Source organism: Polychytrium aggregatum (assembly GCF_025602895.1).
Source record: "Polychytrium aggregatum strain JEL109 chromosome Unknown BJ171scaffold_17, whole genome shotgun sequence".
Classification (NCBI taxonomy): Eukaryota; Fungi; Chytridiomycota; class Chytridiomycetes; order Polychytriales; genus Polychytrium; species Polychytrium aggregatum.
In genome coordinates this window covers 261,232-284,336 of record NW_026516219.1, presented here as the reverse complement: position 1 = coordinate 284,336, position 23,105 = coordinate 261,232, and the positions used below count along the sequence as shown (strand labels likewise).

Here is a 23,105-nt window from a genome sequence, read left to right as displayed (position 1 = left end):
AAGCGATGATGCGAGAGAAAGGGGTGAATGTATGAATGACGAGGGGGGGGGGCAAAACTCCGAAACAAAAACAAGACAGAGCGGTCGTGCACAAGAAAGTGCTTTCACTCGGACAGCATCGTCTTCTGTCGCCAGTACTTGAGAATCTCCAAGAGGGTCTCGCGCGCGGCTCCCTTGGACGCCTTGAGTCGGCCCATGATCAGATCGTTCATGCAGAATCGAACCTTGTCCGCATGGGTGCGAAGGCAGCAGCGCCGAGACGAGTCACCGGCGGCGCAGGAAGTGATGCCGCACTCGTGGTGGCCCTCGCCCGTTGGGACTGTGAGGAGGGCCCAGTTGAGGAACATGGCTTGGAGCAGCACGAGACTGGACCCATCGCGGTCGTTTGGAGATGGATGCAAGAGCTGTTCTTTGGTGTATCGGTCGAGCTCCTGCCAGCCACAGACAACCCAGTCGGTTTGTTTTGACAGGGTGGTCAGGACACCAGCAGAGTTGGAGATGTGTTGTTCTTGCTGAGCGTGATTGAGTTGCCGGTAGTGACAAGCCACGAGGAAGACCGACAGACTCAGGGTCGAAAAGACCTCGTATCGCTGGCGCAGACACTCGGGCGGGATTGCTTGCTCGAGAGCCAGGTACCTTTCGACCGCCTCGGAGGTCTGGCCCGACCGCATCATGTCGCCCACCTGAACCAGCTCGCAAATAGCATAGCCGAGGAAATCCTGGCAGTCCATGGACGCCTGTCCAAGCCGCTTGATTTCTGCCAGGATGCCATCGATGCCAGGCGACACAGACCCCGAGGGATCCGCAGCCGGCTCTTCATGCAGCGGGAGCAGCGACAGATGGCGGATGACGTGGGCCTCGCCGAGTAGTTCGTGCAAGCGACTGCGGCGGTAGGACGCCATGGCGTGGGCAAACAGATTGCTTCGGGCCGCTTCTTGCGCAGGCTGTGCCGCTCCAGCCGACTCGCTGCTGGAAGTGTGAACCGACTCGTCCAGCAGAGACATTGGGTTGACCTTCTCCTCCCGCGTAACACGCAAGAACCAGTTGAGGTGTGGGTCGGTGAGGCTGGCCCCGGCAGACTGGAGCATCTCGATGCCCTTGGCAAGTAGACTCATGCTAAGCTGCTGCCAAAGCAAGAGCATGATGTGCCCAGATCCAGTGGCGGAGACAGCAGGGCGCTTGATGGCCTTGCCACTCTTCCTGGGTGGGTGCCGAGCAACGATCGCCCGCTGAATCCGAAGGGCACAGAGAAGGAGAGCGCGTCCACAGAGCTCTGCTCCCAGAATCTCTGGCGACGCATTGGCCACATTGGCCAAGCGAAGGATTTGAGAGAGTTGGAGAGGCTGGTAGTTGTCTTTGAGGACTGGCCGACGTCCCGAGCGAAGCGTTTTCAGAGGCACAGAACAGCGCAGCGGCGGCATCCAGAGCAGCGAGATACAAAGAGATGACCCATCAACAAAGGTGTTTCGGTGGGCTGGCCCAGAACATAGCAGCGCATCGATGCTTGCATTCCAAGTGCCGCGGATTCTCAAAAGCCGTGCTTGACCCGCACACTGGCTCCATACTCGAGTGCGGCAACGCAGGCAGGGGCAAACTTACGTAGGTCAGACTCCAGACGTCGCACCAACAGTATGTACTCGTGCAGTTCGCCTGCATTTGTAACTGCGGCACGGCCCAGGCACAGCCTTGGGCCAATGAGATAGGCACCGGCCTCCTGGGCCAGGCGCAGCATCCACAGTCGGCTCTTGTTCGCAGGAGACTCCAGCTGACTGGTGCAGTGCTGGCTGACATCCGAGGGCTCGGCTTCAAAGCTGAGCTGGCTCGAGTGGTACTGATCAGTGGGCTTCTTGACAGGCTTGAATGTCGCGGTGTGAGTGGACATTGACGGATTCAGACACTTCCAAAGGACCAAGAGCGTGAGAACGATCCGCAGGATGGGCCTGTGTGCGAGTCACCAAAGGGGAAGGACAGCCGCAACATCATCGTGTTTGTTAGCGAAAGGCATATGCTGGTGGCGTTCAGGGTCTCCTGATAAGCAGCGGAGGAGAGATGTCGAAAGCATACCACATGATCTCGGGAGACCACACCGCCGTCTGGGGCTGTCCAGGCATCGCGGAGCTCAGACCGGCGTCGAAGACCCTTGCAGGCGAGTGGTGGTGGTCGGGGCTTGCAGGTCCGTTCAGAGATACAAGCGCAGAGCCAAACGGATTCGGGGCATAGAGCATGCATGCGCATACAAACACAAGCATCATCATGCGAGCCGGGGCAACATGCGCGGCTGGATTGCCTGTGTGCCTGGCGCGCTTGGGAGACGGATATCCATCCGACTCGTCCTCGGAGGACGTCGTTGGGCTCTCAAGCACCAGCGGCGGCGGCGAATCGGTGTGCAGCTGGGCTGAAGTAAATCCAGACGATGGCGGGGAGTCGTGGCTGCACGATGTCGACGGAGAAGACATGGACGGCACACCCGACAGGACCGGTGACAGCGGGCTGTCTTCCAGTTTGACCTGCCTCTGGACGGTCTCAGTCTGGTGCCGTTCCTTGACGGCCCGGAGGTTATCTTCCAGCAGCAGGAGCAGCTCCGGACTCCCATGGTCCTGTACACATTTGCGGCTCGAGTCGACTTGATCCTTCAGCACCTGGTTGGCTCGTCGGAGATGGGCAATATACTCGGCTGCCTTGCGCAGGATCGTAGCCTTGTTGATCTTTTGGGCCACGGCGACTCCGTCGATGACGACGCTCGAGTCCTCGGCCTCGCAGTCGTCGTCTGATTCGCATTCGTGCTCGTTTCCAAAATGGGATGCGCCGCGTGCAAACTTGTCGCTCGAGGGGCACGCTGCCGAAGCGTTGAGAGCTGGGATCACAGCCTTCAGCTCGGCGATGCGGTCATTGATGTTGTTGCGGTATCGGCGTTCGATCGCGCTATGGGCTACCTTGCGCTGCTCCTTGAGTTGGTGCGGCATGGTCTTGGCGGGCGCCTTTGTGCTGCTTGGCTTGACGAGGGGCATGATGGGAAGCTTTGCGGCCTCGACAGCGGATCCAGCAGGGCGGGTTCCGGCTTGCCAAACATGGGAGGTTGCGGCACCGGTCGGTATCGACGGGGCCGATGGTGTGGAGCGCTGTGCAGAGGTACACGCAGCAAGAGTTGCGGCGGCGGCTTTCTTGCCTGCAGCTACAGCAGCAGCGGCACTGGCAACTGCATTGGCCTTTGCAGCCTCTTTGGCCCTTTCCTTCTCGGGGTCTCGTTTTCCGACAGGGCGTCCGCGCTTTCTCTTGACGACAGGAAGACCCGCAGCCGGATTCACCACTGTCCCAAATCGCTGCAGTCCAAGGAAAGGCGGGACGGCATCCAAAGCAACGTTGGGGACGACTGCCGGGAGACCCTGGCCATCGATCGATGCGAGGTTTGCCGAGGAACACAGCGAGTTCAGCAACTGGGCCATTGCAGGGTCGCTCAAGGTTGCGCTGATCGACGGCATATCGAGGCTGGCCATTGCGACATCGGGAAACGCTACAAGAGACTCAAGCGATGCTGGGGCGGAATGCGACTCGAGCTGCGACGGGCTGCTGAGAGACTGGCGATACCCAAATGGGTCCACTTGAACGGCAGGTTGGAGGACGGCTTGGAGGGCGGACGGGATGATGGGCTGCGCTGCCGAGGTTGTTGCGGGCGCAATCGGGGGCCCTGTGGACATGATGTTCAGTCCTGGAAGCGACGGGGGCCCAACCGGCGACGGGCTCAAGGACATGCCGATATGGTCGCCAGATGGAACGGCGGGACTCAGTACCATCTGGGCCGCAAATGACGCCGAATGGGGCGAAAAGAGCATGCTTGGGGTCGATAGCGGAACGGGATCCGAGAGCTTAAAGGTCAGAGTGTGGTCGTTGATAGAAAAGCCGGACTTTGGAGGCCGTCCGCGCTTCTTTTTCTGGCCAGCTTGCTGATGCTGGCGGAACAGAAACTGCTGATTTTGCGCGGCGCTCTTCTGGGGCTGCTGATTCGAGGACGGGTCTGGCGTTTGTGGTGAATGGAGCGCAATCGAATGGACGGCGGGTGCAGCCATGGACGGAAGTGGCTCACCCGCAGTCCAGTTGACCGGCAGAGCCTGGGCGGCGACGGTGGGCAGCGGGGAGGTCAAGACGAGCGAAGGCGTCGGCGATTGTGACAGCATTTGCGGCATTTGAATTGGCATTGTGATCGGAAGAAACGTGTCCTTGGTGTCGACGACGGGATCTGCGCCTGTCCGGGACATGGCTACATTCAAAAGTCCCTGGGCGATGCTAGCCTCGTTGGGGAACATGCCAATCGGCCCGGGAGCGGAAGTGGTCGGCAGGGTAATCGTTGCGGTAATGAGGGAGCTGTCTGGCTCACAGAAGGAGGTGTCGATAAAGTCGTCAGCGAACGCACACAAATCGTCTTCGAGCTGGAGGCCAGAGGTATGGGCCTGGAAGCGGGCGAGGAGGTCGCGGTGCTGCTGGTCCAGTGCTGCTGCGGACAAGCCAAAGACATCGAGCGAGCCAGGGTCGCTCTCCGGAGAGCCGGACGACGGATTTGGGAAAGGGCTGGCGAGCATGGCGAGGCGGGGTGTGGGTCGGCCCGGCGAGGACTCTGACTAGAGCTCTGCCGAGGCTGTGGGGCGGGGATCAGGAAGACAGGGCTCGGCAACGGGGCGAGCAAGGGCAGTGACGCTGGCAGATGGCAATGTGCGGCGACGGATGATGCCGACGGATGGCGATGGACGGCGATGGATGACGATGGTGCAGATGAAAGTCAAGGTCGGTGAGAAAAGGACAGAACAGGACAGGACTGAGGACAGGACAGCGCGACTGGCGAGGGCACGGCGAGGAGCGAGGGGGATGCGCAGCCACACAGAGTGCAGCATCTGCAGCACGATCGAGCGAGGCGCGGCACAGCGAGGAGCCAGCGAGGAGCCAGCGAGGAGCCAGCGAGAGTGCTTGGCGACGTGTGTGTGTGCAGGGGTCGATTGCGCGTCTGCGTTGTCCGAATGAGCACGGATGAGTGCGTGTGCGTGTGTGGCTGCGTGTGGCTGAGTGTGGCTGGCCAGGCTATGGCTGCCACACAGACAGCGCGGGTGTGCTGCGACGCGCGGCACCCATGCCCAAATCGGGCATATTCTCCATCCTGGCACCAAAAAACCATTGGCCGGCACTGGACACGGACATGGCACGCTCTCTCGCCCGCGTCTCGCCCGCCTCTCGCGCGCTCTCTTCTCGCTGGGGGCGACCTGCTGCTTCGTTCCCACGACCAAACCCCATCGATCCAAGACAGCCTCCGGATGCACCCTCGGTTGCTGGACATACTGCGAGCACACTGCGGGCACACTGCAAGCATGCTGCGGGCATGCTGCGGGCATGCTGCGTGCATGGGTTCTTGGCCCCGCGCTGCTCCTGTCCTGCCGCACCCATTTTTTCACTGGTCGGCGGCATCCCGGCTGATCATCGGCCCACGGCCTGTTCGGTCTTGCCAGGCACCCCAGTCGGTGCTTATCCACCCCGCCAGGCAGAGTCGGTCGTCCCCACGCGAGGGCGAGCTCTGCAGGCAGTCCAGGACAAATCAGGGCAGCCTGGGCGTATCATGGCGGCCTGGGCAAATCAGGACACCGCTGGTGCAAGGGGTTTCATGGCAGGCCGATCTGGGAGGATCTGACGCGCCTTTTCGCCAGGTTCTGGTTGCCTGGATGCTTGGTCGCCAACAACCCGGGGAAACAGGCCATCGCCTTCGGCATCTCTGCCCCACATCTGCTCGCCGCCACAGCCAGAGCGCCTGTCTGCACGATGCCCGCATTCGAAACGGATGACTTTGTCCGCAGCCTGCCGCTCTCGGAGGATCTGCTTGCCTATTATCGGCACCGCATCAGTACGCTCGCCTTCCAATATCGCCGCATCGCTGTGTCGGGCTCGAATGGCGCCTCGCCGCACAACCCTCTGCAGCATCAAGCCTCAGCATGTGCCCCATCCCCGCTCGTCAATGCCGCCACTCATACTGATGTCTTGACTGGACAGAGCAATCCGAGACCGAGTTCGAGGAGGCCCTGGATCGAGTCGAGCAGTTCAAGATCTCGCACGAGGAGCACCACAAGCTGGTCTGGGAGCTTCACAAGCGGTCCAGCGAGGTCGCAGAGCTTCAGCAGGCCCTGAGCGATGCTCAGACGTCCGTCTTTGACGAGAGAAAACAGCTCCTCAAGGTCGTCGCCGAAAATGACGAGCTTCGCCGTCGGTATCGTCGCTATCCGCTGCCTCTCTGTCCAGGCCGCTTTGAGCCCCAGCACCCCAACCACGACGCATTGATTAGGCGGATGCCGTTCCCCGCATCAGCGCCTTAAACGCTGATCCTTTATTTTTCCATGTGGCTCCCTCGTCTCTTTGCCGATTGGGCTGATGCAGTCCAGGAGCTCAAGGACAGGAAAAAAATCCGCTATCTGCTTTCGATGCAAGGCTCGGTGGACGAAGAAACAACCTATTTTCGAGACACTCTCGACAAGAGGCTGGTCAAAGTCCAGCCGCTGCCGAAGCATCAGGTGCAGTCGCCGTGCTGTTAGATCTCAGGCCCTTCGGCGAATCGGACGATTTCATGGCTGATTATATGATCTCTCGATCCTCGCATGGAACCCTGGCACCCACCGCAATCCCAACTTCTTCTGCCACCTCAATGATCGGATCGACTCTGACATTCCGCACAACCCACAGAAGGGCGAGCCTCAGGACCGAGACATTGTGATTCTTGAGGATGAGATCGAGTCGCTCAAGCTGACCGTCACGTCGCTACGTACCCAGCTCGATGAACAGGTGGGGTTGTTTGGAATATCCTGTGCGTTGGCTGGGCTGCGGCTCGTTCAAGAGAATATGCTATCTCGCTCACCCTTTCCATCTTGGCTCGTATCCTACGGATCGTATCTGACTTGTGCCACCGTACTCAGAAACGACACTATGAAGCCACGATAACTGGACTGATGAAGGATCGCAAGGCACATTTGGACGAAGAAGCCGTGCGTCGGCAATATGAGGCAAAGAAAATCGAAGAGTACATGAGGAAAGCCCAGCGTCTACAGGCTTTGTGTCGAGAGAACACCCGAGGTCTGGACCGCCGTGCTTGTTGACGATCATGTCGATCCAGCATTCTGAGCACAGAGCAGGCCCATGCTCCGGCGGTGGCTTTCGAGTATCCATTGCCAGCGCCGTTCTTGCTACTTCATATGCTGACTCTGTGCCAACGGACGGCTGTCGCTCGACCAGAGCTTCTGCACACAAAGAAGGTCTCCCATGTGCACGAGCGACAGCTGATTGAAGACAAAGCCGTCCTGGTCAAGAAACTGCAGGAGGTCGATCAACAGCTCACTGTCGAGAAGGAGAGGGTAGACTCTGTGGAGAAGGTAGGCCGATTGGAGAGCGAGCATGATTCATGTCCCTGTCCCTGAGCAGCCTTGCCGAGGCCCTCGGATCGTGCTGACATATTCTGCATCTCGACATCATCCCCTTTTGCGCAGAAAATCGAGGAGAAACTCACCCGCCGCCAAGAGTCTCTCGTGGCGGAACTACAAACCCATATCGCAAAGCAGGAAGAGAATCTGCGGATATACAAGGTGCGTGGCATCTGTCTTGGAAATGGACTTTGCTTTGCCTCTCCGATTCTGATTCGAATCCGATGCAGACCCGGGCAGAACAAGCCGAGCAGACGATGCGCAAGAAAACAGAGGCGCTGAAGAACCGACTTGAAGCAATCACAGCCGAGTGAGTGGCTTTGCCTTTGATCGTCCGCGGATGCGGTCCTATAATGCACTATCCATAGGCTCGGTATTTGCCGCTCTCTGGGAATCACCGGCTGCGGCAGGAAATGGCCTCCATGTTTCTGGGCCAGTGCATTTGCATCGATATGTCGGCAAGCTGCCGCACTGCTCGGACGCGCGCTTATCTCCATGTTGCTCCCTCCTGCAGCTATTCATCACTGAAGCGACGGCGGAATCACGAGATCGAGGGATTCACAAACGATATTCTGGCTCTGCGGAAGCAACTCAAGACTCTCGAGAAGCACATCCTCAAGTACGGCCCGCTGGAAGACAAGGAGTTGCTGCTACTCAACATCGGTAGGCTTGTCGTTTCACTGCGTCCGGCCTGTAGCCGCATGCGATCGAACGCCGACGGAGAAACGGCCGTGGAGTTGGGTTGTGGCTGGGTCATCTGGCTCGAAGCTGGCGTGCTCTGAATGGAGCTTCTTTCTGTCCGTCACCAGCCCGAGAGACAGGAAGCAGAGCTGCGAAAATGTCGACCGACCTGAGCAATCTCAAGGTGAGTCGTTTGCATCCTCGATCGCATCTCCGGTCGGAATCTCTCATCTGCTAATGCCGTCGCTCTTGGCCCTGTTGCTGTCATCTGCCTGCCGTGGTATCGCCAGGCCAAGGTCTATGCTACCGAGAAACAGGTCCAGAGCCTGGCTCTATAGCCCATAATAGACGATTGCGTCCTCTGCTGCCACTGACAATGCTGTGAGCGTGGGTGGGCGGGCTAGTGGGTCTCGTTTGTCGACATGACCCAGAGAAAAGCCCCATGCCCGACCCATACCGGGTGTCCATTTCCAGTCCAAGCGAGCCGGAGCCGACAGCACCCACGCGCGCATGCCAATCGGCACAATCGGCGCAAGGGCCAAGGGCGATCTTTCCCTGGCTCCCGTCGCTGGCCTGCTCGCTGCTCATCTCGGCCGCCATCTTCCTGGCATCTCTGTCCTTCGCTGGCCACACCCATGTCGGACCCAACACAGCTGATCGCCCACCGCTCTGCATCCGACCGGGCACACCCGTCGCTGAGGCAGAAAAAGCGCACCGAGTTTTGGTAGGCTGCAGCGCCAGGTCCTGCCTGCCTGCCGCACACTGCGATTCCAAGCACGATCGCCTCTTCGATCGGCAGCTTACTGCGCCTGCAATCAAACCCTCCATCAGGATTCGATTTGGCAAGCAGCTTCTCATCGATGGAACAGCAGCCGGGGTTTGTCATCGACAAGCTGTTCGTTCGCCTCGATCGGCCTGCCTTTAGTGTGGCCCCTGTCCCCTCCTCGGGGTCAAGTGCAGCCGCAGGTCCAAAGCCCAGCCACTCAACTTTCGTTTCTGCTGCCCAGGTGGCCCGGACGCTCATCGCCCCGATCGAACGGGTCAAGATCGTGCTCCAGGTTCAGCGCATGACGATCATGCCCCACTTTCCGCTTGGCATCGTCCCGCAGCTCCACACACCCTACAAGAACATGATCGATGGCCTCAAGAGAATCCCCGAGCGGGAAGGATGGCTTGCGCTGTATCGAGGCAATGGTATGTGTCATGGGACATTGATACCGCAACGGCTCGCCCTGCCCACTCTTCGGAGAGCATGATCTTCGTCCTGGCATCGGATCAGCGTCAAGTTCCCAAGCGTCCTCTGCTTCTGCAGCGCCGGGCCATCGATGCAGTCGATTCTAACGATCTCGCCATCCCTGTCCCCGCAGGTGTCAATGTGTTGAGGTGCGCCCGTGCTGTCGCTCGCTTTGAACCGGATCTCTTGCCAGACGAAGCCGCTGGCAGGCTGGAGCTTCTCGTGGTGGACGCACATACGGGGGCCCTAATCGCAGTTGCCGGCCTAACAGGATCTTCCCGACCAACTTGATCCGGTTCGCTCTCTTTGACCGACTCAATGTCCTGCTGGCGCCGACCCAGGGCGATGCAACGACACTCTTCCAAACCAAGCTGGTAACCGGCGCCCTGAGCGGCAGCATCTTACTGTCGCTGACGTATCCGCTGGACTATGCACGGACGCTACTCACGGCCGACACCACCCCAAAGTCCAGCCCGCACCGTCTCTACCGGGGGCTGTTTGATTGTCTCTTCAAGACAGCCCAGCGCGAGGGTGTCCTGGCCGCATACAAGGGCTTGGGCATCAGCAACCTCGGCGTGATGCTCTATACAGGGGTGTCCTATGCCACCTACGACTCGCTCGTCGATGTTTTCCTACCCGAGTCCCGCCCTATGCGCTCCGAGTGGCTCTATCCGTGGCTCAAGCTCTCGCTGGGCATGGTTTCGGTCGTGGTAGCCCAGAGCCTGACCTATCCAGTCGACACGATTCGCCGAAGAATGCAACTCAATGGCGGCCTCGGCCAGAAGCAGCTCTACAGCGGCACCGCCGACTGGTAAGAGCATCAGGCAGTGCAGCCGTATGTGGTCCGAGGCGATGGCAGCGCGGCAGAACGACTCTCGCCCCTCTATCTCTCGCTAGTGTCGCCGTTGCTGTCGCGAACGTGCATCAAGATCGGATATGGGCTGCGGAGGCTTGCGATCTTGTTAGCCAGTCTCTGGAGCGACGGGGTAGTGACAGAGTCCGACCTGTCAATCGCGGCCGATCTCGGCCTTGGTTTCGATACTCACCGGGACCCTCTCAATCGGATTTGGCAGCATCAAAACCATGATCTTGCAGGAGGGCTGGAAGTCATTCTACCGCGGACTCGCGGCCAACGCCCTGAAAACCTCTCTTGGCGGAGCCCTGCAGTTCGTCCTCTACGACTCGATACGATCGGCATACATCCAAGACGAGTACAGGTTTGTAATCTGGTGCGCGGCCAGTAGATTTATTTTCGGTGCCGAGAGGAGGAGGCGGGAGGAGTATTCTGAAGCAGAGTCTGCCAAACTTTGATCAATCGAGACAACTGTTTGGAGGATGCCTGCTGTCGACTGTCAATTGTGTTGAGCATCTTGGGAGTTGCTTCCAGTCCGTGACTCATGCTCGCATCCTCTTGTCGGCTGTAGGGACCGTGGTGGTCGATGAACTTGGTTGCCGGAGAGGGTGGCAGCTGTCGGTGGCTTCCAACACGCATGTAGATTCATGAACAGAGTGACCTTCGGTAGGGATGCTGTCGAGGGGCCGGTGGGATCGACCAGGCTGCCAGGATGAGTCCCCACTCCGGGCTCCATGACAGGACCAGCATAGAGCGTGTTGAAGAAAAAGTGGGACACATCGTCTCATCCGGACAAACACGGCGTAGTCGGATCATATCGCACACCTGGTCAGGTGGATCTACAGTCAATCCAGAAAGAAACGGGACAGTCACTTTCTGGCTTCAGAAGCCCGCTAACTGACTGTAGGCCCCAGCGAGCAAGCCGTGCGATTGTTTCCCGTCCTGGTTGGCAATCTCTTTGTTTTGGTTGGTTTCGGGAGCACAGTCTTGAATACACTCGGTCGATCTCCTGTGGCGATGATCGACTGGCATACCGAGATCATATTCCTGGCTGCATTGATGTCTCGATCCCACAGCGTATGGCAGCTTGTACAGCTCCGTACAAAGTGTGGTTTCTCGATATCAAGATACTCGGGTGACTCGAGTCGCTTGGCTTCGCGACAATGTGAGCACACCTGAGATGTGTTGAACTCGTTCACCGAGCACACATGGATCTTGGAGACGGATCGGTCTGGTGGTCGTCTCTGGTGGTGGTGGAACTGCTCGAAGTACTTGGCAAACCTGAGCCTCCTGGGACTGGATGCATATCCCTTCCCTTGCTTCCAGGATGCATTCCCAAAGGCAATCACCACTTCGGTCTCCTTTGGTGCCTGGTTGATGACTTGCTTGCACATCTCGTGGACAGTGCGCTGTCGCTTGCCGTAGAGATCGAGTCGCTTGAATCGCCGTCGCCGGGTCAGGCTGAAGTACAGCTGTTTGTCCAGCATGTCTCCATCGAACACATGGCGAATGTATTGCGGGAAGGAAGCCATCCCGGGGATCTTGGGACTTGGTGTGGTGCTCATCCATTCCTGCAACTGGGCGCGGTGGCGTGCAACAACCTCCTGGACAGCCTGGTCGCACAACGCCCTCCCCAAGGCATCCTCGTTGTCGTGCTGCCTGTCTCCTCCTCCTCGCTTGGACTCGATCTGCCTGACACTTGCCGACCCGCCAAACCCCTGCCGGCTGGACGAGCGCTCTACGCCGCCGGGAGCCATGGCATTCACCAACGCCGCCATCGTGGGCGTCCTTGGCATTCTCTTCCTTGGAACAATTTTCTTGATCAACGCCCCTCCCTTTCCGCTGCCCCGGGTCAAATCGGCCCACATCCTGAGGCCCTATGACCTGGAAGGTTACTCGGCCACCGATATCGCTTCCCGGAGCCATCCCGACACCCGGCTGCAGTACTTTGGCCTCTCTGCCGACCAAAGCCATCTCCAGCTCTCGTGGCTCACACAGCCGACCTCGGACAGAAAGCACATCCGCCAAGCGAACGGTGTGTCCCCTTCGACCCAGTGTTGCATGGGAGCGGAAGAGGAAGCAGACAACGCCGACAGAATCTCTGCATCCTTCGGCACTCTGGAGCAGCGCTTGCTCCCTGCACTGTATTCCCATCTGTCTCGATTCACTCGCCTGTATTGACCTGCGTTCGGCTCGATTTTGCCTTGCTCGTTCTGCCTCCTGTGGTGCTTGTCCATCCCGCAGCCTCGCTCCAAACTTTCATGGTCCCGCTCTCTGCCCTGGCTCCAACCGCGGAGAGCACATCCAATGATGCCTTTGACCATATATCGGAAGTAGTGCCCAAGCTGGTCGATCAGCACACCATTCACGGCATTGTCGACCAGGTCTCGTCGTCGGTCGATGCCTCGTTCCGCCCAATCATCTCCATATCCTATCACACCTATCCGGATGGTGAAACGATCGAGTACGGTATCGGACAGAAGGCGCTGTGGCATGGATTATCCAGGAGATTGTGCAGGACAGCCCGTGGGTCCGCCAGCCCACTGCTTTGGCAGCCGATTTGACACTTTGCTTGGGGACACTCCACGCCACAGATACCATGGCAAGACCTTGCAGTTCTGCTCAGGACAGGATCCTTTGCCCAGTTGTGTCGGCAAGTACATCTATGCCGCCGCCGTATGACGGCTCTGAATGGATAGGCTCTTCGGTTGCTGGGGGGCAGTGTCGCTGACCTGGTCCTGGATCAGGGCTTCTGACATCCCTGGTGGATCCTTTCAGACTGCTGGAGCGACAAGGCTCCTGAACCTGGCACCGGGGTGCATGTTCACAACTACAACTACAAGGGCAATACGCCGGTCGAGGCACTTTCCATCGGCCTCGATGGCAAGCTGATTTACGAAAGGTGGGCCAAGACGGAGCGGACAGCCCGGGGCCATTCCCCTACCAGGGACAGCCAAGGCCAACCATGCCCAGCATCTCGCAGTCCCATCAACACCCCCCCCCAATTGCCGTGGTGCGATGCCGTTCTTGTCGGACAGGGTCCGCCGAGCTGGTGTGTGTTGGTTTGTGATGGCGCAAGGCGACTCACATTCCTCTGCTACGCATTTGCTTCCCCGATTGTATCGCAGGCAGCTGGATTCCAAAGTTTTTCGATTCCTTCCTCGTGATTCAGATTGCGTCCTGGACGATCTCCTTCCTGTCTATTGGAATGAAACAACGATTGCCGGTCCCTCGATAGGTATGATCGAATCTTGGCACTTTTTTTTTTGGGGGGGGGCGGACGTCCCAGCAGCGGATGAATATCGACATCGTCGCGCTTACCTTAACGGTAATGCTGACGGCCATCTCACCTCATGCTCAGGCACCTTCAAAGCTCCGATAGATATCATTGCTGTCTCGGAGATCTATTCCCCAATGTGAGTCTCTGGGCCACCCGACTTCATCTTGGACAGGCAAACAAGCCATCTGCGTGGCGGTCGTCCTGGCGGTACACCTTGAACTGCGTCCGCCTCGCTCACTCATCACTCCCCTCTCGTCTCTGATCAGCAAGGACAACAACACCTTTTTGGTCATCAGTGCCTCCCCCCTGGACGAAACCTCAATCAACTTTCGTCTGACTATCTTTGAGTACTCCCACAGTGAGTTGTCTGCGTGCCTTGGCTGCTTTGCCTCCGTCTTCTTGGTAGGCGTTACTGACCTCATCTGCCTGCAAACGGCAATTTGCACAGACACTAGCTCGTGGAAAAAGCTGTCCAACAAAATGGTGAGCGCTGAGGAACAGTGAAGAATTCCGGTGCTCTGCACGGCCTTGCCTGCATTCCGCTTGGCACCCGGTTTAATGCGTGCCTTCGACTCGGCTGTATCAGCTGCGAGCACATACGGGCTATGACTTTTCTCAAATCCACCGACGGAACGACCCAGAACTCTACTTTATCAAGCATCCCGTCGTTGGTGAGCTGTCTATCGATGTAGTATCAACTGCAAAACCGACCTGCCTTCCGCTTGCAGCGTCTCGGTGTCGGTGGGGCCTGGCCTCAATCGACGGCTTGTGCAGGCCGCAGTCCATGGCAGGAGGAAAAGTTGTGATTTTGCTCGGCTATACTGATGCTGTATGCCTGGTTTGCTTATTGAATGACATCCGTAGGTCGCTCGCGGCAGGGCAACGTCTTTGCGTTTGTCTTCTTTGGCCACATTCATACGCTGGAGTATGTTGGCAAGCACAACACCCCGGGCGGCTTCTATGTCACAAGTCACTGGATATCCCGAGTTGATCCGCTGGATCTGCAGGTCCAAGGCTCGCTGCTGAACACCGAGGGCAGTGTCGCGGTGATGATGATCGACGGCCTTGCGACGCCTTACCACTCTGTGAGTCGACACAGATAACATGATCCGACATAAGGCTGGTTTCCACACGCCCGATCTTGCGCTTGGGAGTGACATGCTCTTTAGCTACCTGTCTCTATCCACACATGGCTTACAGAGTACCCTCTACGCATTGGCGCAGAGATCCGATTTGCTCGTTATGACACACCAGCCCATCGCTCCGCGGGGCTCCAAACGGCACAAGAAACGACCGCACAATGCCCTCGTCCACGTCGACATGGGCTTGCCGGGTGACATCTACATACCAACAATGCAATCTACGGACGGCGATTCCGCAATGCCCACCGACGATCCAGACAGCTGGACGAGCGAGCAGCTTGACAATCGACCCTGGACCATCGTCAGCATCTGGCCCGGCAACGCCATCTCCGAACTCGTTGGTTTGGTGAGTTTGGATCGAGTCGCAGTCGCAGCGGAGACGGGCCCGGATCAAGCCGCGAGCGATCTTTTGAAGAAACGAGTGACAGGAGGGATGGGGCGGACATGACACATCGTCCCTCGGATTTACACATACTATGCTTCGCAGAAAATCATCGGCATCGCCATGATCGAGGATGGGCCGGGACAGAAAATACTGGATGCGCAGTACCCGCAGGATCCGTACAACAAGCCCCCCAAGTACATTGGTGAGCACAGCCCTGCAGACAGCGGCTTGTCATCTATGTTGGACTGGATGCTGTGTTAATGGCCACTCAGTGCGCACGCACAGCCTTGGGGCCACCGCAGAACCATTGACTCACCCCTGGCTTGTTCCCCCATTGATCCACTCTCTGTGCACATTGTCTTGCCGCCTTTCCGAAAACTGCAACTCCAGCTGTCCTATTCGAGGATTACACTCTCGTCATGCTCGATATCACGGATCTCGAATGGTCTCTGGGCATCAAGGCCTTTGTGCGTCTGCGGTGGAAGCTGCTGACAGCGCTGATCGGATGTGTCTCTGCGTTTTTTGTCAACGAGCTGCGGTACTCTGTTTCGATTCGATGAGGACAGCCGGCCGATTCGGACCGCGTCCATCCAGGAGGGCCTGGCTGGCTCGGTCGAGACAAGGCAGCCGAACTGGTTCATGTACTGCGATTCATGTCTGGGCTTGCGCCCAACAACTGTCTCTTTTGTCCTCTTGCTATCAGCAGCCATTACAAGAAAACAAAGATGCGGCATTCGTTGAGTCAGGGGATCTTGTCTTTGAGATCCGGGAAAGAACGGCCGCTTGCCTCAGAAACAAGCTGCCCGCCATAATCGGCTGACGGCGCCGTTGTTTGCGGACATGTGTCGCTGGATCGATCCATGACCACTCCAAATGCAAACGGGACACCCGGACATCACGGGAAAGGAGAAGAGCTGTGACTAGTCAACAAGTGCATTGATAGGGCCTTATTGAGATCTAGCCACGTTGGGCCGTCATGCCATTGTTGCTGCATATCCTTGGTCTCATTCTTTAAGGAGATGAGGGAGCGTTTTCGACGATATTGCCGATTCATCGGATACTGGCTTGCGGCGTGCCCAGAACGAAACAAGACACACTGTGTACGGAGGTGTCCAGACGATCAAATGCATGCACCACACTCTCGCATCGCGACACCAATACCTCGCGGAGCATGGTCTCGGTGTGCCAGTCGATCATCGCCACAAGGGATCGACCAGATGTATTCAAGACCGTGCTCCCAAGCCAACAACGTGAAGTGGTCGGCGTGAATGACACTGGGGGAAGCCACCATCCCGTTGCGCTCGGAACGGGCTGTACTGAAGATAGCTACCGACTCGGACTGACATGACTGACATGACTGACCCCCTCTCGACAATGCCATCCTATCCAGACGCAATGTTCCCTTGGACTGGCATTTTCGCGTCGTCGAGGGGTGAATGAATGACGAGGGACAGGCGGGACCACCGTTTCGATCTTGGCCTTGGTCCTTGCCTGCTGTCCCTTGTTTCTCTTCGGTTTCTTGAAGGTTTTGAGAAGCTGGACGTTCCTGCATATTCCCCTTGATCTTTTTTTTTTTTGAGACATTATCTTTTGACTTTTTTTTTTTGCCTTGATTTTGCTTCTTTTTTTTATTTGACAGATTCCCGATGATTAAACGCTTCCTTTTGAAGGGGTGTGAACTTTTGATCTTTTTTTTTTTCGGCTCAAGGAGGCGAGAGGAGCTTGTGGCCCAACTCGGCTGCTCCTCGAATCGAGCTCAAACATCGAGATCGAGAAGGGTCGTGTGGCTGTCCCATTGTGGTCTCGACGCAGCGGCAAGCCCGTGCGTCCATGGCTTGGAGGCAGCCATCCACATACCTTGATCCGGGCGCGGGATCGAGGGACGAGCACTATCCGTGTCCGCAAATCCGAGCAGCATCGGGGGCTTCTCGGTGAGCATCGAAATCGACTCTACAGCTGGCCTTGGCCCGGGAGACAGGCGCGACAATGCCGATGGCGGCGGTAAGGGCGGCAGCAGCGCGGGTGAGGGAGGCTTTTGTAGGTGCGAAGGTACCGAGCCCAGATCGGGAACGACAGCGCTGGTGGAGAGCGAAGCGTATGGGTAGGTGCCCCAGAAGTGGCCGTTCGGGGCACTGTGGGCAACGGAGGGGACATGGTCGTTGAGCTGGCCCTGCTTGTGGCAGTGAATGGGTTTCATGGGGGGATGAAGAATCTCTCTCAGGGTACTGGGGATGATGTCGAACACAGACCAATCCTCCGGGCTGATGCCGTCGCGGATAGACACATGCGGGGATAGGAGTAGGCTGGACGAGCTGTTTGGGAGGTCGGCGAGAGAGCGGGACCGAGAATGGTATCGTCGTCGCGGGGAGGCGGACGGAACCCGGTGCTGGGTGCCAGCACCAATGCTCATGCCGCCAATACCGAACCCAGTGATGGGGACGCTGCCTTGACCAGTTCCCTCGTGGGCGGTTGATGCGGAATGAAGCGAGCCAGGATTGCGACTCGAAACCGGGTGGTGTGTGTTGAGGGGAATGTCGTCCAAGCCGGTTGTCTTGTCCTTTGGGCCGGTGTTCGCCTGAGCCGATGCAAACTTTGAGGTGGTGGAATCGAGGGCGGCAGAGGGTACGTGCAGCGGCGAGCCGAGCCCGAGGGGAATCCCGGGCAGGTCAAAAAGGTCCTTGAAGCCATAGTATGTGCCGTCGCCTTGCAAGCTTGTGCCAGCAGTGTGAGGAGCAGTGCCTTGCGAGCTGTGCAAGTGATGGATATGCGATTTGGGCACAATTGAAGCGCCGAAACTCGCCGTCGTCTCTGGTCGGAGCTGGCCTGGCTGCAGTCCACTAGATCTATAGTGGTCGCGCTTGAACTGGCCGAGCCCAGACATGTCGACCCGCGCGGCCTCCAGTCTTGGGGCAGCAAGTCGAAAGGCATCAAACTTGGGCTCATCGAGTTCTGCTTCGCCGGATCGGGCAGCGTCGCTTCGGTGGGCGGCAATTTGGGCAGCATCGAACCGGCTGAGGCTGGGCACCGGATTCCCAACCACGGCAGCGGGACCACTTGTCTGGCGATACATTGCTGGGAACGACGCAGCCATTTCCTGCAGCAGCGGAGGGACTTGCTCGGTTGGTTTGGGCCGCCTGCCCAAGCGCTTCTCTCTCTGGGCCGCCGAGGTCGAGCGGAGAGTGTCCCAGTCCATCTCCATCATGCGACTGACCTGCTGCCAGCATTTTTCGCTATGGACAAGAGTGTCGACAAACTGGCGGTACTCCTCCGGCTGAATGAAGAGATCGTAGGAGCACAGGGATAGAAACTCTCGCTCGGCTTGGACCAGGACTCGGGCCTGGAGTGGATGGAGCTGCCCGCTGCCGGGAGTTTGGAGCAGTTCTTGCCCTTCGTTGGCGATCAGCACCCACGCCTTGATGTCCCAGGGCACATCGATGTTCCACTTCTGGGCCAGCATAAAGGAGACGACAAAGCAGGCGTAGATGTCTTGGACGGCCATCTGCTGGATCTGGTCGACTTCGTGGCGGTGGGCATGCTGGAGCATGGCGCCGCGGGCTCTGGCGGCTCGCTGCACGAGGATCAAGGAGGTCATCTGGACCTCGGTGGTGATTCCCAGGGGCAGGCGGTTCTCGTTTTGCAGACTGTTGCAGTTCTCGATAAAGTTCTGGAGGGATGGCAGGACAAGAAGAGGAAGAAGTAGGCGAGAAGCATGAGAACATCAGCACATGGGCTCATCAGCACATGGGCTCATCAGAACACGGGAGCAGCAATCGGCATTGGATGTATGGTTGGAGGCATCAGCGCAGGTGTCGTTTGGAGACGCCATCGGAGACATCAGGGGAGCCATGGATCTCGGCATCAGCGTCAGCACCGCATTCCTTCCGGCTGGGCAAGAGAGGGGCCATCGGGCACCGGTTCTGGGGGGCTCACGGCCATGTGCCAAGCAAAAGCTCTCGATCGAACCAAGGTTGTGGCAACCACCCACAAAACCGGGCTGAAAGGGCCAACCCCGTTTCCAAAACCAACGGCACCGACACCCATGACAAAGAAAGGTCACGGCGGGTACCAGCCATGCAAAAGAGGAAGAGCGAAGAGGAGAAAGGGGAGTGCCTCACCTTAATGAAATACAGAAAGAACGAGTCTGCTTGGATGCGAGCAACGGCTTCGTCAAAGGGGATGCCGTGAAAGTGCCGACAGAAGGTGGTGGCATAGTACCAGATGGCCTGGCTGATGTCGCTGGGGTAGTTGTAGGAGACCATGGCGCAGGGATGTTGGGCGGGAGGTAGCTGGGTTGAGCAAGCCGGTTGACTGCGAAAGCGACTGGTAAGCTGCTATACACAAGTGGGGTCGAGCAACAGACGAAACGGACGGGCCGAATGAGACAGAGGTGCGGTCCAGGGACGAGACGGGAATGCAGTCCAGGACGGAGCGGGGATGCGACCCGGAAGGGAACGGGGATGCAGTTCCCCTCGAAGAAGCCGAGGATGCAATCCGCAACCGGAGCAGCGCTTGCGCGGAGAGGCCCGAGAGACAGTGGGCGGTTGCTGTCGGGCTTGCCGGTCGAGGAGGATGTCGTCAGGGACAGCGCCGCTAGCGACGGAGGGGTGCGGCCTATGCCTTCCCGGAGCGATTGCGGGCAGGCGGCGGCCCAAATCCCGGAGATGCGCTTGCAGACGAGGGCCGATGGCGAGGAGATCGGGGCAAAGCCGGCCTGGGCGACGCAGGTCCAGGAGGAGGCGTGGCGGGCGAGACCCGAGCCTTGTGCTTGTGGAGACGGGATGGACAGACGGATGGACAACCGAGCAAACGGACGGACGAACGGACAGACGGTGGCCGAACGGGCTTTGGGATGCGGGAGGATTCGGCAACGAGTAAGCAGGGCTTTGAGCGATGTTCTATGAGGGGCAGAGTCGCCTATTGCTGGGCATCATGCGATCGCGGGCCCATCACCGAGCCCAAGACAGATGTGCATCTCGTCTTGCCCAACCCGAACGGCCATCTGCATCCCGCCCGCAACGGCCTGCAGCAGCATCATCATCAGCAGCAGCAGCGAGCGACGACACCGGATCGCTGCAGGTGATTGCGGGCCACAGATGCAATGGGTGCGCAACTGGTTCGCAAGCGGCGGCGGCAATGGCAGCGGCAGTCGAAGCTTCCATTGAGCCACCCTCACTCGACAATGGCGTCGGGCAGGGATATCCCAATCAACAGCTCGGGCATGCCGGCAGCACGACGGCAGTACGACGGCAGCACGACGGCCAGAGTCGATCGGCTGTATTGATCTATGGCTTGGCACAGTACTTTTGGCAGACAGGCGAGATCTGCTGAATGAACGAGTCCTTGAAGATCTGGTCCGAGAAGCGCGAGACTGACTTGCGGGCCCGCTCGCGCATCTGGCTCTGCTCGGCCGTGGACATGGCAAAGATGGCCTTGAATCCGGCTGCAAACTCCTCCTCGGTCTCGGCAAGAAATCCTGGCGAGCAGAGGCGATGGACAGCCAGGGTGAGTGCGTCGGGGCCGGGGCAAGGCAGATGGCAGCCAGCGGCGGCCCAGAGGCACAGCAGCGGGACAGCAAATGCTTACCGGTCGGGCCGTTCTCAAACGGAACGACAATGTCCATCATCGGTCCGCCGGACTTGTGGACAAGGGGAATCAGGCCAGCAGCCTTTCAAAACACAGCCTGTCGTGAGTATACGACAGCGACGACATCATGGCTCCAGAGCCACAGCAGCCGTGCCTCGTCCTGCGATCCCGACGAGGACTCACCATGTATTCCACAACACCGATTCCAAAGTGCTCGTTGTACATAGTGTGCAAGCCGATCATGGACTGGGAGAGGTACTGGCCAAGGACTTCATGCGAGGCGTTCACGATGATCTGGGCATTGCCCTGTGGGAATCACAACGGGTTGGATAAGTGCCGCGATTCAGTGCACTCCGCGGTGACTGGGTTGCTGGCGATAGCAAGTGCCGAACTGCAACACGGGCATGGATATCAACAAAGCAAAGCGCCTGTATACTCAATTTAGTGGTGGATCAGCGTCCCTACCTGGAGCCCAAGGACTTTGATGGCAGACTCAAGCTCCTGGACTCGCTTCTGGTCTTCGTCGTTGCGGCTGCCGCCCAACAGAACCAGCTGGGCAGAGTTCACGCCCTCGCGATATTCGGGGTTCTCCGTCAGGAAGAGCTTGAAGGCCTCGAGCTGGAGCATGTGGGCCTTCTCGGGTCGAAACTGGGCAACAGAGAGGATGGTGCGCTGTCTGGGACGGCTCAGTGGAATGGCGAGGAGCCGTTCGGTGTTGCAGGGAGGATAGACGATCGTCGTGGACTTTGGGCGGCGCCAGATTGAGACAATGTGGTTGTAGGTCCAGGTGGAATTGACCATGATGACGTCGGCAAAGAGACCCATGCCGGCATAGACAACAGCAAACACACGGTAATACCTGGACAGAGAGATAGACAGGACAAGACAAGATCAGCTCGGCTTCGATTCAAATCGCGATTTCTTGGCTGTGGGTCCTCATGAAGCGGGAGTCGACCGTCGCAAGGCCACCCACCACAGCTTGGCAAAACTCTTGATGGGGTTGGATGAAATGGATCCTTTGTTGTTGTAGTCAGCAACCCTGCTGGCAACCTTCTGGAGCATATCCGAACTAGGGAAATCGAGCACGAGAGGATCGTATTTGGTGAGTGAGTGGTGTCGGAGAGCTCTGTTGACTTCTGGGAGGGGGCAAGCAATAATCCATCGGGTACTGCACTGTTTGAGGAAGCCAACGAGCATGTCGGCACGATTGAAGTCTGTCTCGGCATGAAGTTGCCGTGTCTTGGGACATCACAGGCACATCGGGAGCGCTCGCTCGGCATGATTGCAACCGGAATCGAGACGGCAGCTCATCTCCGTGGCGGGGCGACGTACCTCACGGTGGGATAATGCACGTAGGCAACGACAGAGGCACCAAAGAGCTTGACGATCGGAAACGTGAATGCGCATCCGATGGAATCTGGCCAGACGACGGGGTCCGAGATGAGTACATCTGCGATGCAAATGCAGTACCGAGAACGGCTGGAGATGACGACTGAACCACATGCTGCAGCTGCAGCAACGGCCGCGGCACAGCAGAGCGAGCAGACATTCATCTTAGCAGCGGCGGCGTGGCTTACCGACAAAGATGTCGGGGGCAAGGGCACCCAGGGCCTCCCAGACCACCCAGATCGAGCCGAGCGACTGGCCCACCATCGTCAATCGCTTATATCTGGTTGAGGAGCCACGGATGTGTTAGCGATCCTTGGACGTCCGTCGATGCGTGTGTGGAGGGAGACAGACAGCAGAGAATGAGGGTATCGAGTCTCGATGCAAACGCCAGAGAGCGACATCGTACTTTCTCGCCTCGAGCCAAATCCAATCCTTCAGTTTGATAAAGTGCAGCCGGTCCGAGTCGATGGCGAGGTTGAAGTGGCTCTTGACCTTCACGAGGACCTGGTCCTTTTCGCCGATGCGGTCCCAGGCGTAGACTACGACGATGGCAGTCGGGTACTTGGCTTGGATGGCCTGGATGGCGGACCACAGGACTCGCTCGCCTCCGCCGCCCATATCGGCGTACGGGTGGAAGAAGCCGATGATGAAGGATGTGCTGGAGCCATGGTGGCTCGGCAGCGAGGCCAGGAAGCGTGAGCGCGAGGACAGGATGGACTGCTGGATGGAGGATCGGAAGCGGACCAGCGACGAGACCGCGACGATGAGGAAAGCCACGAAGGCGCTCAGGATGTAGATCTCCACTGGGGTGGCTGCTGAACTCATGGCCATGTCTTGGGTGGGCAGGGGAGCCGACGAAGGGGGAGCCGACGAAGGGGGAGCCGACGAAGGGGGAGCCGACGAAGGGGGAGCCGATGGAGACGGAGGAGAGGAAGATCAAAGCCGAGGAGGAAGATCAAGCCAGAGGAGATGCAGGGCGGTGCCAGTGCAGATCCGGAGCGATGGCTGGCGCGGCGAGCGAATGTCTATGGCCCTCTTGGCAAGCCGGGTCGTTAAATGCACCCTCCAAGTCGTTAAATCCCCTCTCCAAGTCGTTAACTCCCCTCTCCAAGTCGATGC

The 23,105-nt window shown here is 58.4% G+C and overlaps 6 protein-coding genes across 6 annotated transcripts; 3 read left to right on the top strand and 3 right to left on the bottom strand.

Annotated features, from left to right (window-relative positions):
- Position 1: 1 nt before the first annotated feature.
- Positions 2-3,924, bottom strand: BJ171DRAFT_90391 (uncharacterized protein). Its single transcript, XM_053115979.1, has 4 exons — positions 3,789-3,924; positions 2,065-3,685; positions 1,600-1,940; positions 2-1,363 (listed from the first exon to the last, which is right to left on the bottom strand). Exons 2-4 carry the CDS (start codon positions 3,492-3,494, stop codon positions 105-107), a joined length of 3,030 nt encoding a protein of 1,009 aa, XP_052966906.1. The 5' UTR covers positions 3,495-3,685; positions 3,789-3,924; the 3' UTR covers positions 2-104.
- A 3,222-nt stretch (positions 3,925-7,146) lies between these two features.
- BJ171DRAFT_503751 (uncharacterized protein) lies at positions 7,147-8,552 on the top strand. The gene is made up of 6 exons (XM_053110892.1): positions 7,147-7,391; positions 7,506-7,601; positions 7,670-7,749; positions 7,954-8,102; positions 8,249-8,304; positions 8,411-8,552. Exons 1-6 carry the CDS (start codon positions 7,215-7,217, stop codon positions 8,456-8,458), a joined length of 606 nt encoding a protein of 201 aa, XP_052966905.1. The 5' UTR covers positions 7,147-7,214; the 3' UTR covers positions 8,459-8,552.
- On the top strand, positions 8,553-11,092 carry BJ171DRAFT_503750 (mitochondrial carrier). The gene is made up of 7 exons (XM_053110891.1): positions 8,553-8,844; positions 8,952-8,997; positions 9,128-9,314; positions 9,488-9,503; positions 9,626-10,165; positions 10,428-10,571; positions 10,779-11,092. The coding sequence occupies exons 1-7, from the start codon at positions 8,756-8,758 to the stop codon at positions 10,795-10,797; spliced, it is 1,041 nt and encodes a 346-aa protein (XP_052966904.1). The 5' UTR covers positions 8,553-8,755; the 3' UTR covers positions 10,798-11,092.
- Positions 11,093-11,888: 796 nt separating this feature from the next.
- On the top strand, positions 11,889-15,795 carry BJ171DRAFT_503745 (uncharacterized protein). Its single transcript, XM_053110890.1, has 13 exons — positions 11,889-12,242; positions 12,452-12,671; positions 12,802-12,860; positions 12,986-13,109; positions 13,336-13,445; positions 13,569-13,623; positions 13,754-13,845; positions 13,936-13,970; positions 14,074-14,158; positions 14,352-14,572; positions 14,712-14,975; positions 15,117-15,216; positions 15,405-15,795. Exons 1-13 carry the CDS (start codon positions 11,963-11,965, stop codon positions 15,572-15,574), a joined length of 1,815 nt encoding a protein of 604 aa, XP_052966903.1. The 5' UTR covers positions 11,889-11,962; the 3' UTR covers positions 15,575-15,795.
- An 873-nt stretch (positions 15,796-16,668) lies between these two features.
- BJ171DRAFT_90114 (uncharacterized protein) lies at positions 16,669-19,741 on the bottom strand. Its single transcript, XM_053115977.1, has 2 exons — positions 19,130-19,741; positions 16,669-18,678 (listed from the first exon to the last, which is right to left on the bottom strand). Exons 1-2 carry the CDS (start codon positions 19,271-19,273, stop codon positions 16,771-16,773), a joined length of 2,052 nt encoding a protein of 683 aa, XP_052966902.1. The 5' UTR covers positions 19,274-19,741; the 3' UTR covers positions 16,669-16,770.
- A 454-nt stretch (positions 19,742-20,195) lies between these two features.
- BJ171DRAFT_90214 (mannosyltransferase) lies at positions 20,196-22,948 on the bottom strand. Its single transcript, XM_053115978.1, has 8 exons — positions 22,393-22,948; positions 22,175-22,266; positions 21,930-22,014; positions 21,571-21,666; positions 21,063-21,456; positions 20,781-20,903; positions 20,598-20,679; positions 20,196-20,487 (listed from the first exon to the last, which is right to left on the bottom strand). Exons 1-8 carry the CDS (start codon positions 22,815-22,817, stop codon positions 20,297-20,299), a joined length of 1,488 nt encoding a protein of 495 aa, XP_052966901.1. The 5' UTR covers positions 22,818-22,948; the 3' UTR covers positions 20,196-20,296.
- Positions 22,949-23,105: the final 157 nt, after the last annotated feature.